We start from the raw sequence: 18,326 nt of genomic DNA, 5'->3' as shown, positions 1-18,326 counted from the left end.
GCTCCCTCAACATGCTGCTTTGTCAGGCAAGTCAGATGATTATTCTGAAATTGTTCCAGTTTCCATATAACTGATTAAGGAACATTCTCCCATCCATCCATCTCTGCCCTTTGCAGTGGTTCCCTCGACCTTATGGCAACTCAGGTCTCTGGAGCACAATAAAGAAGCACCAAACAGTACAATTGCAGAATTTGACTTAATCTGCTATTTGTCGGACTACACAATCAACTGCATCTTCCCTAAAAGAAGGTGGAAAGATGCTCACTGAGGCAGCTGGACCTAGCTTCCTGCTGGGAAACAAGCAGGTCTAGCAGTTGGACAGCCAGGCGGAGATGTGAGCGCGCACCCTACTGCTCTGACGGATACCCGACTGCTTCCCCACGCCATCGCTCCTGCTGCTAACAACTCCCCTAGCTTCCCTCCACTCTCCTCCAGCGGCTGCTCGCGTCTACACGGACCTTTGGCCTTGGCGCGCCATAGCCCCACTTCCCTGAGCTGTACAGCGAGCGGGGTGCTTTCTCGTGCGTTATTTTAATGGACTTTCCTGCCTAACGTGCTACGCCCCACAGCAAGCCGCACGCTCCCCCAGCCACCTGCAGCCTCCGATCACACTCTGCCCTGTGCCAGGGAGTGGGCGGCTCGCGGGAAGCCTGCAGCAGGCCTGGGGGAAATGCTGGGCAGCCTTGACCAGGGTTCCTCGCTGCAGACAGGTCACGGGAGGAGCACGCGGCATAAGGATCCGCCGCGCCTCCCAGCACCGGAAGTACTTGCAGCGGAAATCCCCCTGCACCACTAAGCGCCGGAAGTCCACCTGTCCCGGCTCTGACGTCACCACGGCGCCGCCAGGAACCCGTTGTCGTGGTGATGGAATCAACCCACGACAGCTACGGGTGGATGTTCTGTCGGTGACTCGGGGATGTGACCGTTGGTGGGGGACGGAACGTGGCTCCAACTGCCGTGAGGCCGGGCCGATGCCGGGCCGCAAATCCTCCAAGGAAAAGAAGCGGCGCCGCTCTCGTTCCAGCGGCCTAGACGGGGGCTCGGGCGCGGGGGGCACCGAGGGGAAGCGGCGAAGTACCGAGTCCAGCTACAGCCTCTTGGAGGTAACGTCCCCCAGCGTGGCCTGGGGCCTGGCCGGGCGCGCGGAAGCGGCGGTGCTCCCGGCGGGGAGACAGGGCCTGTGGCGCTGAGCGCTAGGGTGGCTTTAGGGTGACCAGACAGCAAATGTGAAAAATCGGGACGGGGGTGGGGGGTAATAGGAGCCTATATAAGAAAGACCCAAACATCGGGACTGTCCCTATAAAATCGGGACATCTGGTCACCCTAGGCGGCTTTGAGCCGGGAGGGCCGGGGCCGCCTGGCAGGGAAGGGTGCGATACCGGCTAGGCGGGTGCTCGGTCTGGTTCCTGGAGCCCGAGGCCAGAAGGACCCGGTGGGATCGACTAGTCTGACCCCCTGCGTGGCCCGGGCGGTGGGGCTGCCCCACCTAACTCCTGCGTGGGCTAGAGCAGAGCGCCCACCCGACTGGACATGGCCAAGGGAGGCTCCCCCGTCCTCCAACCCACACAGTGTGAAAGCGTCTCCCCAACGGGCCTCTGCTAAAGCCCGACCCACTGGCATTGCTCCCACTCCCCTTGGGGTGGCCCTACCTTGCCAGCTCCTCAGTCCGTTCCCTTTAGTGCACCGGCGGTCAGTGTCCTATTAAAGCCACTGTGAAGTGCTGGATTCAGAAAGAACATGACTCCTTCGAGTCAGGAAAAGTAACTCCTGCCTCAAGCTCAGAAGCGTTTTACACACAACACCAAAATAGAAAGGAACAGAGACAAATGTAGAGCAGAGAAAAGGCAAACAGATAGAAACCTGCTGAAGGAATAAAGTGCAGAAACTGTGTGGTGCTAGTCTGAGTATTGGTGAGCTGCATAACTTTTCCCATAGGAAATTAGGTGGGGGACAAGTTTTAGAGGTGACCAAAATTTGTATATTAGTATCTACAGTATTGCATTATAGGAAAACAATTTCACACTTACTAGCTAATTTTTAATGTTTGATGGTAAGGAGGGCTACATGAAAAGAAATTTCTGGGGAATCTCTTAAGTCTTTCCTGTACCCCATCGCCCTGCCCAATACATGTTCTTGTCATAACATTTACCCCATTTGGTTCTCAAGATCCTGTGCACAAACTGTTGTTTCAGCAAGACATTTGTCATTAGCAGTAGTCTTACAAAGGCTAATTGTGATTAACTACATCAGACATACCTGAGGAACATGTTTTTTGTGCTGCCAAACATCTCTCCCCTTGTTTTCCATTAATTTCAGGGAATACAGCAGTTATAGCCAAGTGGGCAAAGTTTTGTTTTGTTTTTTCCAAATATATTATTCAGATTATGTGGCGAAGTAGCTCTTTGCTTTATGGTCTTTCAGACTGCTAGGATGAGCCAAAATAGCCAGCTTTTTGAGAGGGATATTAATGTTTGGCCTACACATTTGAAGAGCATTCATGTAACTTTCTCAGTCTTACAATGTAAAGCACTTAAAGGTTCATAACATTCCAGAAATACAAGATGTTCATTTGTAATATCCTTTTAAACATTTTATAGTAAGAACCATATTGTTGAGACAGACACCGTTGTAAAAGCTTTCCTCCTTTCTTGACTTATTAAAGAGACAATTTCCATTAATTTTATTTTTCCAAGCGTTTTAATATATTTTAATTTTAGGAAATAAAATGTACTGTGCCATCTGCAGAAAAAGAGGAGTTAGCTGAAGAGCACAGCGACATAGAAGACGGTGGACTAGACCTCAGTGTGTCTCTAAAACCAGTTAGTTTCTACATTGCAGACAAAAAAGAAATGCTTCATCAGTGCTTCTGTGTCATAGGGGAGAAGAAACTGCAGAAAATGCTGCCTGATGTTTTGAAGGTATTGAAATATACTTAACTCTTCAGTACATGCAGGGCTGAACAGCTCTGTTTGCCTCAGGTCAGTCCAGTGGATTTTCAACATGTGTATTACAGCAACCTACATACCTTTTGTGCAACAGTTATATGAAATTTTAAATTTAATAATTTTCCACTAGGGTACAGTCCTCTGTTTTTATTTGTTTCACTCTTATTCAGAGTCTTCACAAAGATGAGACATGAAACCCTGGTGAAACTTGTCATTTAAAGATCCTATGGCAATATTTTTAAGAAGGCATTGTTAACCCCCAATTAGTCAAATGCACTAATTTTATTCTGTTCTGCTAAATTCCTCCTAGAATTCCAATTCGATGTGGTATTCACTTCATGTCTTAAACTGTTGCATAGTATTTCTATGCATTGTTAAGACATTGCTGTACTTTTAATTTTTTAAGTATTGATACCATGCTCATCACTGTGGTATATAGAAATGACAGCATTTCATAGTTGGGTTGAAGAGCTGCTTTGAGTATAGACTTCTTAATATTGAGCTGACTGATAATGAGACTTGATTTTTATATTTCTAAAACTATTTAAATGTTTCCCTCTTTCTCTGTAATATGATATTAAACTCTTCTATGGTATGGAAGGAAAACAAACAGTAATAGAGCATAATTTTGTCATACCACAGCTGCTACAGTAAGACCTGACTCTAATTTATTATTAGAACATTCTGTAGAATGAGTGCCTGGTTTATGTCATCTGCTTGAGCTCCAGTCCTCTAGGTCACAAGTGAAAATGAATTTGGAATGTTCACCCTGGAGGAATGTTATTCCTGTTTAAAGAAAATAAAAACATACAATTTAATAAGACTAGCAGCCTCTGCTGAAGAAAACCCTAGAATTGAAATGTCTGTTGTTATCTAGGGTTAGATTAGCCAAGTGATTGATAGTAGGTTTCCTTTAAAAAACAACAATATTATTCTGGGAGTGTGCATCTTCTAATGTGACCTAAAAAGGTTAAAGGAACAGCTTTCCAGTCTGAGGCATTGAGCAAGATTAAGGTAATGAGTTTAAAACAAAAGGATAGACAGACACAAAAAACCATACCTCATGTCATCCTTGCAGGGCTGTTTGTTGCCACAGGGATTGAAGTATAGTAACAAAACTGTGTCTAAGCCTGTGCTGCGCCTGAAGTTCTAATAATCTGTGATTGAAAATAACAAAGATTATTCTAAAGGGACTTTTATCCTTAACAGGAAATATGGTAGCTAGCATTCAGAAACACAAAAGAGCTAGAAATTCCATGCACTTCAGTAATATGGGCTAAATGCTTCATTTAACTACCCATGAAGAGTGTTAAGTACATTTTACCTATATCCTCTTCTTTTAAAATCACTTTTCAGATCCATGTCATCCTATCTTGCTTACATAACTTGATGCCCCTGGGTAGGTCACTGGCAACAGGAATTGAACCCAGGACCGCTGAACATAAGACTTTACTGCCTGAGCTAGAAGGTGCAGCTCTGTTGGCTCTAATTTAAACTTCTTTGTGGTTCAGCTACTAGTTAGGGACAGAGCTTGTGGAGTAAGCATGGTTTATGCTCATGGCTCATATTACCAGCTTCTCCTACATAATGACTCACTAGCTTGCACTTTGTTCAGATGTCACAATCACCATAGAATCTAAAGGAGAATTAGGTAACAGACACTTAATATTGTGTAGTTTTTCAGAAATTGTATCTTTATATTTGTTAGTTTTAATTTTTTTTATTGTTGTTAAATACTTAACTTCACACACACACACACACACACACACACACACACACACACACACTCTGTCTTATTGCTCCTTTGTAGTTATCTGATGGCTGTGACATCTCAGGAAGATGCATCACAGCAAAAAAGGAGCTGCTGTCTGAGCTGGATGTTGTATGAACTGTACGAGAGGAACTGAAACTTTGAGTGATGTACATAATATCCCTGCCAGTTTGGTTAATGAGAACATGCAGCAGGTAGAGCTGAACTGGCTGGAACGTTCATGTTGTATTTGCAGTTCATCTTCCAAAGGTGGTTGTCCGGATCAGAGAGGATAGAGAAGATCATCAGGTCTCAGCAAGAATTCAAAAGCCCTTTGAGGTGGGATGAGGAGAGAAAGTTGTTTTTTTCAGATTTGATTCATCTGCATCTCTCAATGATTTCAGATTCTTTCACTGTAAAGACAACAGTTGTTTAATTTTTGATAGAAGTGGAGGGTTGATTGTGATTTGCATATATGCTTCTCCGCAGATATGTGGATTTTTTTGTTTTAATTTATTGCCTCAATCTTCTTAGAATTGTTCCATGGAGGAAATCAAAAGACTTTGCCTGGATCAGTTAGAACTTCTATCTGAGAAAAAACTCCTGAAGATTCTTGAAGGTAAGAACTAGCTCTTCATTTTCTCTTATGGTAAATTCTACAGATTTTGATCTTTAATTGTACAACAGTGCCCAGTTAAAGGAATCTACCTTAAAGATGGGCCTTTTCTGTATATCAAACCACTGCATCCTCAGAAATTTCTTAAAATAAATAACTTGAAAGGAATAAACTTCTAGTACTGTAAAAAGTTAAAATTATCTGGCTAGCTATATTTTTCTACATACTTAAACCAAAATATATGTAATAAGACAATAGCTCTTAACCACATTTTTCTATCAACAGGTATTAACTTATTTAATGTCATCTGCTGTGATATACCTAGGGTTGCTCAAAAACTTTTTCCATCAAAAATAGTTTAGACAATAAGGGTTTTGACAAAACAAACTTTTTCATGTAAAGTGTCTTTCTATGGAAAACTGCTTTTTGTCAAAAAAACTCCCAAACTTTTCTTTTGTGTTGATTTGACATTAAACTGCCACCTCCTGACCCCCTGCGATTTTCCTGTATGGACAGTTTAAAGTTGAAGTGATCCAACACAAAATATTTAATTTAGATTTTTCTCAATAGAAATTTTTCAATTTTTCACCCTAAAGTTTTCAGTTATCAGACTTTCAACAAAAAGTATAACTTTTCCATGGGAATTTTTTAAAGAAAAACAGATTTTTTTTATTTTCATCTAAATTTTCTGCAGGAAAACATCCCTTTTTCTGACCAGCTCTAGATTGTTGTTCTATTAAAGCAAAATTCATGGTTGTTGTATAGAGTCATAGGGTTAGAATGAGAATCTTCTCTCAGCCCATAGAAAAGGGCAGTACGGTGCTGCCCCAGGAACAGACCAGGAAGGGAATTGGCTATTAATAGCCACACTTCTTTCCTTGGATCCCCACGTGCCACAGAGGGAAATAATTTGCTGTTGTTATGTATGAGTAGCAGATTACATCCCCTGCTGTACCAGCTCAGCTGTGCTGGCTGATGCATTGGGGTAGAGTCATAGTTCTACCTAATCTCCCACCCAATGCATGAAGGTGTGTAGCAATCCCATGTAGGCTGTTCTGTCCCCTGCTGTGACACGCGTATGTAGCCTGTGCTGGGAAGCAATGCGGTGTCATATTTTCTTGTACAAGCACTTGGGGCAAGCCACAGTTTAGTGTGTTGTAATTGAGTTTCATATGGGTGTGCTGCATGACAGGCCCCGGGGTTGACGTGTAGCTGCTCTGTGGCTGCATTCAAACCCATGAGCTGGAATAGTGTCTGCAGCCTCTTTTGCACTCCCTACTTGGGGACTCTCAGCTACTAGATCCATGTATTCACAGATAATACCTAGCTCAGACCCAGTGGTACCTTCTCTGGTCTGTCTTCCAAATTCCCTTCAATATTGGCTTGTTTATTGCTAACTTTTCTCTGCCAATGTTGAGCTCTCCTTTGGTTGCAGGAGATGCAGAGGTCCTCTGAGTGGGTGGTCCACCTATAACACCTCTTGTGTAGCTCACTGTGGGGCTTATGTGATGCAGATTCTCTGCCTTTCATTGCCCTTTACCCTTAATACAGTAACAAAGCTGGAATTGCCCCAACCAACTGGATTTTCTTATACGTTAATGGATAATCAAAGGATAGTTCAAACTAGTCTCAGCTTGTGGGCAGCAGCAGTTTCAGAAATTGCTTTTTCTTTTGGGTAAATGTAATTTTAGAACATCTTCAACTGGAAAAACTACACTGTTGACTTTGGGTAAAATTAAGTTTTGCAAATAACTCCAAGCAGGTAGGAAGCAACACTTGGCTATAATCTCATATGCTGAAATTTTATACATCAAGGTGAGACTGGTGCTGACTCTGATACTGATGAAGATGCAGACCGTGGTGGAAATAAGACCGGAGTTGAATCAGTCAGTCAGTGAGTATATAAAAAAAAAAAAAAAAACTTGAGAGGTTTTGCTTTCCTCTACCTCGGTTCACAGTAGCACCAAAGGCCCCAATACCCCCTCAGACCCTTACTCAAATGGTTAATCCAGTTGAAGCCAATATGAGCGGTATTGTTAGGGTCCAACTCTACAAACCTGTACTAACACTTTATCTGCATTGAAGACAAAGTTGTATCGTAAATCCCTCTTAGACAGACCCTCACAATTGTTAGCCCCATCACTTTCCATTAAGTAATTTCCATAAATGAGTCCTACAAAAACCAAACCATTGCGTTGCTCATTTAATAAAAAGAAAGTTTAGCCTTAGTGTGACACTAAATCAGTATATACCTTACTGGATGATGATGGTCGTGTGCAAAAATTCTATGTAATTGCAAATTAACTAAGACATTAACTACAGAGATCTTGCAAGGGAATTGCACGAGCACTTAGGCCCTGATTCTGCAATCTTATCCACACAGATGGACCCTTGAACCCATGCACAGCCCTACTGTGGCACTGTCCAGTCATCAAAGTCCACCTGCACTGATCTAATTGTAGAATCAGGGCTGAATAGAATAGAATAGAAATACCTTTCATCCTTTTTGCAGAAGTTGTATGAGGCTCCTTATCAGACTACTTAGTATTCGTTGTAAGAGCTTAGTGGGTTTTTTTGTGTGCATTGTGCTGCTTTGCATATTTAAGATGCCATTATAAAGAATTCTGATTTAGGGGAATATTTTTATCTATGCATGTGTTGTAGTTAACATTAATACCCATTAATACTTATGTGTGCAAAAGTAAAACCAGGAAAATATATCACTTTCATCCTATATGAATCTTGAAGCCCTTTACAAACTGTGAGCCTGATCCTGAGGTGCTGATCACCCTTTGTGATGTGCTGAATGCCTCCTACTTTTATGGGAGTCAGTGAGCTAAGTACTTTGTAGCATCAGGTCCTAGATATGTCAAGCTGTCTCTTGGTCCCTTCATCCACCACTGGAAATCTAGCTAACAGCCAGTGAAATGTTCATTGGGGTGAGGAGGGGATCCTGTTGGCCAAGGATACTGTGGGATTATCCTATGCTTCTAAAAAGTGCATAAGATTTTAATGGCTGTGGGGAGATGCGGGGGGACCCCTGTTTTTAAGGTTTGAGCTAATAGTGAAGTGTACAGAACTCAGTCTATCTCAGAAAGATAAGGGCTGAATCAGTTCTGTCAAGATTCAGGATTGTAGTTCTATAGCTTATAGTTGTTTCAAAACTAGTGTTTGAAGCAGGTAGTCATGACTTCCAGGCAAAATAAATTGAATAAAAATGGTATTTATGTGCAAATAAAATAGTTAGTTTTTTTCCCCCTAAGTCACTAAGAGGAAAATTGTGGTGTCACTTAGTGAATAAAACAGTAAAAATAAAAATATGAAGGGGAAAAAAGGGTTTATCATTTTTAACTAGTATATATCTGAACGGATTGCAAAATCCATTTGCTCGTAGAGCATAGGCGGCTTTCTCAGGGGAATACTATTAATCGCCGCAGAATCTAAACTTCAAATTTAAAAGAAAGGGATTCTTCAGCCCTTATGGTTGTGAAGATAACCTTCCAGACTTGAGCCAAATATAAATCAGATCACCACAGTGCAGTCTTCCGAAGGCTGAAGACATTGGCCAATTTTTATTCTGCTGTAGTTTGACAAAACAATGAGAGAGATCACAAGAATATTCAAGCAGAGTCTTGTCAGTTTTCACTGCGACTATGCAGAACCCTGTGGGGAGCAGTGAAACTGACAAGAATCTTGCTAGTTTCAACTCTGCAGCTGACAGACAAAGCTATGAGTAGCAGCAGCAACACTGTAATAAGTTCCTGAGGAAGAGGGTCAAAAACAGAAGCTGGGCATGCAGTGTCGAGTAGCAGATACCTCTGGCTTCTAGGGATGTAAATACCATTTAAAATGGTTAAATGGTTAACCGATTAAGCTGCAGGGGCCGATCCCGCTGGCCAGCGGGGCCTGGGGCTGGGTGGTGGGGCCTGCTGCAGTGGGGCAACTGGGCTGGCAGGCCCGGGCGGGGTTAACGGTTCAGGCAGGTTAACTGGTCAGACTAATGCTTACCGGGTAACCTTTTACATCCCTACTGGCTTCTGTGAAGGTAGAAGGCCAAGGGAGGTGTAGAATACTGGAGACACTCACACCTCTTGCAGCAGCCAGTATACCTGAGAATGGGTGGGGGAGAAAGAGGAACAGACAAAGGTTCCTTTTCTCCCTCCTAGTAGTCAAAGAGAATTCTGGGGGAGTTGGAAAACTATCAGAACTGCATACAAGCCACAGGTTCCTGCAAAGGATCAAGTCCCTGAACAAGGTGCAGGCAGGAGATGTGGTCACAATATCTTGCACCTAAGTAGGCTTAATCTTTGGGCCAGTATGTGTTAAGTAATTTTTTCAAGCCATTTATAAATGAATATAAATTGAAGTTGAAAGACAGTAAGAGCTTTTAGAAAACAGTCTTTCAGTCAGAACTGCACCATATCAGGGAGTAGACCGCTTGAATATGGCACTCTTCAGGAAATAACAGAAAAGCTGATGTTCAAGTAAATTTAAAAATTTTTCCAGAGATTATAAACAATGTTAAGTTGTGTAAGATCAAAACCAGTTCAAATAGGGGAATATATCTTTGTTTTTCGAAGACAGTCTTTTCAGAAAAAGAGTCACCAAATGATTTGATGGGTAGTTCAGTACAGCTTTTGGGTTGAAGTGACTTGCTTCATGTAAACTGTTACCTTTTCTATATTCCTCAATTATATTAATGAGACTACATTAAAGTTTTTTTTTAAAAATCCCATTTGTCTTCTCTGTTTTCATAGACATGTAGATGTGAAGAACATGTCCCAGTGTGTAATCAAAGATTTATCATACTTTGAATTACCATTGATCAATTAGATTGCATCTTCAGTCCTGCTGACTTTTTTTTAAATAATCACATCTATTCAAAGTCAACATTTTTGTAAACTTTTAAAATTTCTGTGGATAGATGGGTTTTACTGAAGGTATAATTTTTGTCAGTTGTCAAAGGATATCCGAATACACACAGTGATTAGATCTGATAAAATAAAAAGAAAGCTGTGTGCTCTGGCCTGGCAGTTAAGAGCAGAGGAACTGGAGCCAAGAGAATCTAGGTTCTAATTTCTACGTAACCATTAATTGAACTCACTGTGTTCTTTCAGCAAGCCTCAGGGAGCCTCACGCCCAGCACCTGACAAATTAGATGTAAATCAGAAATGGGCTAAAAACATGGTTTCTTGGCCCTTGGAGGAATAGCTTGAGACACCTACTCTGGGTACACTCAGAGAAGGCAATTCAGGAAGAACATTGTTTGGAAGGCCTCCAGGCTTCTACAAGATGTTGTGAGAACACCACCTGGCTCCTCTGCAGCCCACAGATGCCAAGGAAAAAAGTATTCTTACAATCCCCCAGAACCTATTACAAGACTAAACTGGGGAATCGGTACCTGCTGAAGGAAAATAGGAAAGCAAAGTGGGGGACTGACAAGCTGCTGAAGAACTCACTTCCCAACCTCAGTACAGGGAAGAAACAGCTAGCCAGCTTCGTAGACAAATTCTAGTTGACTGGCTCCCTCAATTAACTAGACCTCATTTAGCAAAAACCTTGGAATGTCCCAAATCCTTTGGCTTAATGGTGTTGTATTGTAAAACAGCAGCAAAGAAGCAAACAGTGTTGTAAATAGTATATTAAAGATCTGACATTTGCATGTTAAGAAACTGCACACAGCTCTGAAGCTACGGAACAGATCTATTAGGGCAGTGTTTCTCAAATGTGGCCACAAGCAGATTTTTTTGCTGCCACGACAGCCTCCAAAGCATGGGCAGAGATTGGGGGCACAAAGCAGCAAGACCTTCCCTGCAGCGTCCAGTTGTTGCTGCTGAATACTTTTTTCCTTGGCATCTGTGGGCTGCAGAGGAGCCAGGTGGTGGTCTCACAACATCTTGTAGAAGCCTGGAGGCCTTCCAAACAATGTTCTTCCTGAATTGCCTTCTCTGAGTGTACCCAGAGTAGGTGTCTCAAGCTATTCCTTGATGGATCACTATGTGTGTTGGTAGATGGGGGGCCAATATACTGGATACCACTAACTAATAATCATATATATTCTCTATGTGTAATGCAGTCAAGTTATCTTTGCTGTGAGAACTGTAATTGTGTGGGTTTTTTCATTGCTGTGTGGAAATATTCAGTGTAACATGTTTGCTTTTAATCAGTAACTGCTTATAGGCTTTTGGTCACCTTACTCTCATGGATGCAGTTTTCCTTTGGTTTTGTTTAGGAAGCTTAACAGTTTGAAGATTTATTTTTGTTTGAACATATTTTGCTTCCAGATACAGGACTGCACCCAGACATATTATCCTCAGCTGGTCTTTATCCCCATAGGATAGGATGTTGAACTATACCATTTGGGACACAGGTACTGCTAGTCACAGCAGATATGAGCAGCACTATTAGCACCTGTTATCTGTTCACTGGTATTCTATTCAGGTTCTTATACTGCACCCATCATCATGACATCAGAGCTCCTTCCTGTAGTGTGTTAAGCATTGTGTCCAAGATTTTCACGTGTGGTTCTTCCTTTCATGTGGATTTATATTCTTTTTTTTTTTTTTTTATGGATGTGCTGTCTTATGTTGATGTTTTAGGGATCACCCAGACCAGTAAGAGGTTGTCACCTGCTCTGTAATCTTCAGGTGCCTTAACACTGTGCTGCTATGGCTCAGATCTCTGACACGAGGAACCTACCCACAAGCACAAGGTCTCAACTTCCCCTAGCCTACTTACTCCTTGCAGGGTGACATCAACAGGCCTTCCTGTCCTGAGTCTCCCCAAATCCATCCTCCCTGAGTTCTTAACTACTGGACACTTGGACTGTTCCCCCTGGTTTGTCACCCCCAAAGGTGTGAAACTAGCCCCCAGATACCAGCTTACTTTGGCCCTCCACACAGTTTGCAAACAGAGACTTACTTGGGGTAAAAATAAACAAAAGGCTTATTTAATAGAAAAAACACAGATTCAAAGATGAAATAGGAAGGGAAAGCAAACATGTACCAGTTATGCAGAAAACAAACACAGGCTCAACCTTAGTCTTTACACTTCTATATTAGATAAAATCCCTTTTCTGATACAAGTTACTTATTGTCTTTGAACAGCTTCCTAGCATACCTCGTAACTGTAGGGGGGAATCCAGCATTTCACAGACAGCTTCCCGCTTAATATTCCCCCCTCCCTCCTGCCGATGAGGTGCACTGCTATATTTTGTACAAGTTGGAGTTTCCCGTAAACCAATAGCTTTGTCCTTGTCCGGGTAGATTCCATTGCTGTAGGCCAGTGGGCAGGTCACTGAAGTCAGGTGATAGTCTGTCAGTATGGGATGTAGTTTTCTAGCCAGCCTTCAGTGGTAGAATACATTATTTGAAGATGTTGGAGTGTGACAGCATAGAGTTGCGGAGAAGTCCAAGAGCACTTGTAAACTCAGGACTTACTTGACCAATTATGGGTATGTGTCTTCAACCAGAGGAGACTGCACTGTGACATAATCTTGAATTGTTTTCTTCTGTCAGTCAGCATAACCTCCATCTTGCTTTGGTTTAGGATCAACCAGCTGTTCATCCTTGAGCTGATCTCTGCCAATACTGACCTAACTTGATAGCAATGGTGGTGATGTGTTGCTAAATTGTATAGTTAGATGACTGCCCACACTTTGGTTCCTTATGAACTTTATTCAAGAGGCCAGATAACCAATGTCAGTCTGGTTTATTGCTGTAAGCCAATAATATAGTACAGGAAAAGGGTTCTATATGATACCAGTGTCTGGGAAGCCGTCTCGTGCAGCGATGTTACATTCGTATTATGAGAAGATGTGATCCCAAAATTACACCTTTATTTACATGCCACTAAAATCCAATCCATCACTTTGTCCCAGTTCCTTAACTTGTTGTTCTGTTTTTAAACTTATCTTGGTTTTGGATACTAGCATTCCAGGTACTGGTCTGTGAAGTTACTTCTCTGTTTTGTACTAAGACATAGAGTGAATGTATCTTGATTTTGACAAGTTTCCTATCTGCTTATGTCAAATGCTTACTTCAGCAAATGCAAGGAGTTTTGGGAACTTAGAATATTGAACAGAGTTATGGTATCGGTCAGTTTAGGCTATATCATTGTTACAGTATTTGTGTTTAATGTTATTGGTGCTTAATGCATCTGTATGTGTATGATACAGATAATACATAAATTGATATGCTGGCTAGCCTGCATATGTATACATATTAGTCAACAGTTATCTTATATTGTGAAGGATGGTTAGATCTGTATGTCATCTGCATGTTGTTGGCATTTGAGCCCATGATGTCTTGCCAACAGGATGGATTTGATTTAAATCAAATTGATTTAGATCATGATTTAAATCACTAGTCAGTAAGACTTGATTTAATCAGGGATTTCTACATAAAAGTGCATTCTTATTGTGTGTTATAACCTTAATACATATTCTTCACAACTCAGAGATAGATGTAGGTTTCATTTTTATAAGGTACACACTATAAATTTTCAGGGATTTATTTTGTTTTACAGCTGTATCAGAAAATGAATGATTGCTTGGTTATTTCATTTACCAAAGGTAATTGAAGCAGATATTAAGTCATTGGGAGGGAAACTATCTCCAATTCAACAGGTTAATCATTAATATTTGGAGGATTTTCTTGCCATGCTGTATTAGGTGGAGAACATCACCAGACAGACATATAAATTGTTTTCTTTAACTAAAACAACAACGTTATGTATTCTGGATTTTTTTATTCAACAGCAAATGTATAATATTTTAACAAAATAAGCATATGAATTTTTTAATTTAGTTAAACATTCAAGTTTTTTAAAATCAGGTTGGTTTTTGTTAACTATTTTAGTTAAAAACAATGTTAAGTGAAATATTTAAAAAAACAAAACACAAAAATTAAATAGACTGTCAGCCATGAGAAACATGGGAAACATGAGAAACTTAAAATATTGGCTTCTGCAGCTAACTCAGTCGTCTTCTCCTTCATTTTCCTGTTTGTTCATAATCTGGAAAAGAAAAACAAGCTTTCCTGCTTTTTCAGGTCCCAAACGATTTCTCAGTTTGGAACTAATTAGTCCAAAGGAAGAAAATATTCTTTCTACACTGGCAGAAGAAGCTACTGCTGTTAAAAGTGAGATTATCACTTCAACAGTCTCTGAATCCAAGTGCTTAAGTGACTTCCACCAGTTCACTAGTGTGACTTTCTTTAAAACATCACCAGCAAACATATTTCTTGAATGGTTCACCCGTAGCTCTGAAGTTTATTATAGTTGGCATTATGGAAGGATGATTGCTGGATGTCCATGTCATAGCCAACTCCTCTTTTTCAGCAGTTAAGGTTTGACCCCCGGTTCTAAATATTGAGAATATTTGCAAGAAAATGAGCTAGGGATAGTGCTTGTCCCATTTGTTTTTTTAATGCTTGTAATTTAACTCTGTCATTGCATATTTCTCTTTTTAAGATCTCACTCAGTTCCTTCCAGATTTCAACAGCATGAGCAATAAAACAGCTATTTCCCTGCATTTTGTTCAAGGCTACAGAAATAGGCTTCAGAGTACTCAGCATGTTTTCAACATTTCTCTTAAGCCCAATGTTGAGAACTTTGGCTGTGACAGTGCCATCTGTTTTTTCACGATTTTGTCCACAAACTGTCATCAGATTAGACCTGTTCTGTAGTGCTCAAAACCGTCCACTACTGAGTTCCATCGCACGTCTTGTGGGAGAGTTAACTTGGTTCCTCTCACTTTTTTCAGAGCAGCTGCTGCAAAGTGGTGGTTACAGAAGTATTTTGCAATTTCAACAACATTAGCCTTTATTTCTGGAACACTGAAGTCTTTGGCTAGAAGGTGCATCAAATGAGCTCTGCAATTGTATGTTATTAGCTTGGGACTCTCTTCTAAATTTCTTCTCATCTTGGATACATTTGCAGCATTGTCTGTGACCAAGCTGCGTACTAGACATTTAAACTTTTTTTCACAGTTTGTTATAGCCTTTACTGCTACTTCTTGTACGTACTCTGCTGTGTGCGCATTTCTTGATGTATCAGTTGTTTCAGAAGGCATTCCCTTCTTCTGTTGTCACACAGGATTATTGTGGATATTGCTCCGCCCATCAACACTCAGGTTAACAGTTTCACCCTCTACACCTTTTTGCACACTGTTTAATTTCTCTTTCATACACTTAATCTAGCAATTTGCTTGCGACATCTGTTCTGCTGGGTGGACTGTATCCTGGTCTTAATGACTGAATCATATTAATGAAGTGTGGGTTCTCAATCATACGGAAAGAGTTTGTTGCATAAACAAACCGGGAAATTTTTTCATCAATTACCTCTTTTTGTAATCTGCTGGTTCTTATCACAAACTTACCTGTTTTTTTTTTCTGGATTCTGGAGATTTTTTTTTTCTTTTTGCTGCAGGTCATATACTGTGGCTATGTGACATACATGATGTGACTGAAACACTATCATTAGCAGATAACTCTGAAACTATAGAAAATTATGGTGATCTTGAAGGTGGATAGTCTTCAGAATCCTGTATGTTGAGGATGGATTCTCCTAAACAAAATAAGTCAATGCAGTTATTTAATTATTATTACCATACTGCTCATTTAGTATTGCTCATTGCATTCACTGACACTCAGTACTACTTTAAAGGTGAAATTGTAATTTATTTAAAAACATTTTTGCTGTTAACAAGCATGTTATCTCTGGAGACACAAATGTAAAGTTTGAGAACTGCAAAACTAAGCATCTCTGATGGTATCTTCTAGACTGAGCACTGAATCCCATTGGATAGATGGAAAGATTAACCTAAATAATCTATTCAGAAGCCCCTGGGACCCCATAATACTGGGTCCCTAAGCCATGAACTATTGGAACTCATTTACAAAACTTTTCTTAAACATTACATGAATATATTGTCTCATACTATAGAATTAGAATTTATAATCCCTATTCCATGATGAGATATCTTTGAGCTCTAATATATCTTAATTAAAACTATCTTTAGATAGTTTTTTCCTCAAAAAGCATTTTTATCAAAAAAATCCAATTTAAATTAAAAAAATCCATTTTTTTTATTTTTTTTTTATTTTTATTTTTTTAAATCATTGATTTTTATCCACCCTGCTTGCCAGGGCTTCTAGTGGTTATATGTAAATATTGAATAAAACAGGAGGAAAAAAAGATCCTTGTGATACTTGGCAAGTGAGGGTGTCTGGTGGTACAGGTGCAGTTTTCCATCACTATCCTTTGGGTGTGTCCTTGAAGGAAGGACTCAAACTATTTTAGTACATTTCCCCAGGATTCCTGCCACCTCTGTCATGTGGGACAACTACATTTCATGATCAGCTGTGTCAAATGCTACACAAAGCTCCAGAAGAAAGGATGCATGTCTGCCCTCCGTCAGTTGACAGGAGGATATCTCCATCTACATCACTAATGACGTTCCTGTTCTCTGTCTTGGTCTGAGTCCAGTTGTACGCAGTCTAGTGTATTGGCTTCCCATCTGTATCATGCCTGGCTTTAGATGCTAGAAACAATTATTGCATTGGACACAAATCATTACTAACATCTAATATTTTGAAGTGATTGAGGAAGAGGGAAAAGCATATGCAGGTGGCAAGAGGTCAAATGGGAGTGGGGAAGAATGTGCAGGTGAGGAGGAAGTTGTATACAACAGAGGAAGGGAAAAGGAGATACAAAATAAAAGGATTTAGACCAAGAAAATACTCACCAGATACAGCAGCTCTTGTCAATCAGGTAAGTACTACCTCCAGATAAAAACCATATCAGATGTTGAGGAGGCTTGAGCTTCTGATCTAAGGAAGGAAAACTGGGGAATAATCCTTTTGTTTTGTTTTGGTTTTTTGTTTAAATTGGCTTCTGTTTCTAGTTACTGGTAGGACATTGTGTGAAGTTTTCATTAAGAAGTTACAGCAATCTCCGATCTTTAGATGGACCCTTTTATTAGTTCATTTCCTTTCTGTTCTCCCAGCGTGGGTGGTGGAAGTGCCTTATCTGGTTGTCCAGCACAATTCTTTAGTGAATTGTGGATAGTAGGCACTATCTCTGATATGCTATACTTTTATAATTTTCTTTGAGACTAAGTACACTGGTGTCAGACACTCATCCCTGGTCCTATGTAAGATATTTAACCAGTTTTCATGCCAATCAGATTCTGTAGAATCTAAAGTGGTCACTTAAAAAAAATTATAGTACTTATGGTTGCAAAGAAAGAAAACTTGCCAAATGGAAATCAAGTGTAAGTGATGCAGTGTTGTCTTCCACAGTTCACAGACTTTCTGAAATAACATGGGTTGTTGAGTTTAATGATGGCATTTTAGAGACAATTATTCAAATAAGGTTGTTGTGCAATAGTTCACCTAGCTTGCATAGTTTCTACATTTGTGTGCACAAATCAGGGAGAGTATCGTGCTTACTTCCCCCCCCCCCCCCCCCACTGTGATGCAGCGTACAACAGTAACTTTACTAACTAAAATTTAGTTGCTACCTAAGGGCCTTGTTCAACCCTGGAAGTTGATGTAAATCTCCCATTGTTATCTGAGGAGGATCTATTGTAGGCTAGTATAGGACCCCCTATCTTTGTGATCATACTAAGAAAAAAATTGTTCCTCTACACAGAATTTGACCCCTCAAACTTTATGAAATACATTATTTTTTTTTAAAAAGTTTTTCTAGTATAGTGCATTAAATTAGCTTATAATTCCAAGACAAGTTGTAAACTAGAAAATATTGTAAGCAGTTCAAGAATTTTCAGAAACACAGGACTTGAAGCAGATTTGTTTGTGAACATAGGCAACATATAAAAGCTGTAAGCAATGTAATATCCTTTGTTTCTTTTTACCTTGTAGTATATAGAACACAAGAAAACAAGGCTTTTGATATGTTAGTCTGACACTCATAGCTTGTTTTGCATTTGTCCAAATTTACTGAGGCACATCCTGTCATTCCGTTTAACGTTATGCCCTTTCTAATGCAAAAT

The 18,326-nt window shown here is 40.4% G+C and overlaps 1 protein-coding gene across 1 annotated transcript in view; it reads left to right on the top strand.

Moving 5' to 3' along the window:
- Positions 1-971: 971 nt before the first annotated feature.
- The window catches only part of CAAP1 (caspase activity and apoptosis inhibitor 1), a 30,122-nt gene continuing 12,767 nt past the window's right edge, over positions 972-18,326 (top strand). Inside the window, exons 1-4 of the mRNA XM_065406655.1 lie at positions 972-1,103; positions 2,718-2,918; positions 5,230-5,314; positions 7,127-7,205. Coding sequence (XP_065262727.1) covers positions 972-1,103; positions 2,718-2,918; positions 5,230-5,314; positions 7,127-7,205 — 497 coding nt within the window. The remainder of the gene's footprint in view (positions 1,104-2,717; positions 2,919-5,229; positions 5,315-7,126; positions 7,206-18,326) is intronic.

The sequence above is a fragment of the Emys orbicularis genome, chromosome 6 (assembly GCF_028017835.1).
Source record: "Emys orbicularis isolate rEmyOrb1 chromosome 6, rEmyOrb1.hap1, whole genome shotgun sequence".
Lineage (NCBI taxonomy): Eukaryota > Metazoa > Chordata > Testudines > Emydidae > Emys > Emys orbicularis.
This window is presented reverse-complemented; position numbering and strand designations above follow the sequence as displayed.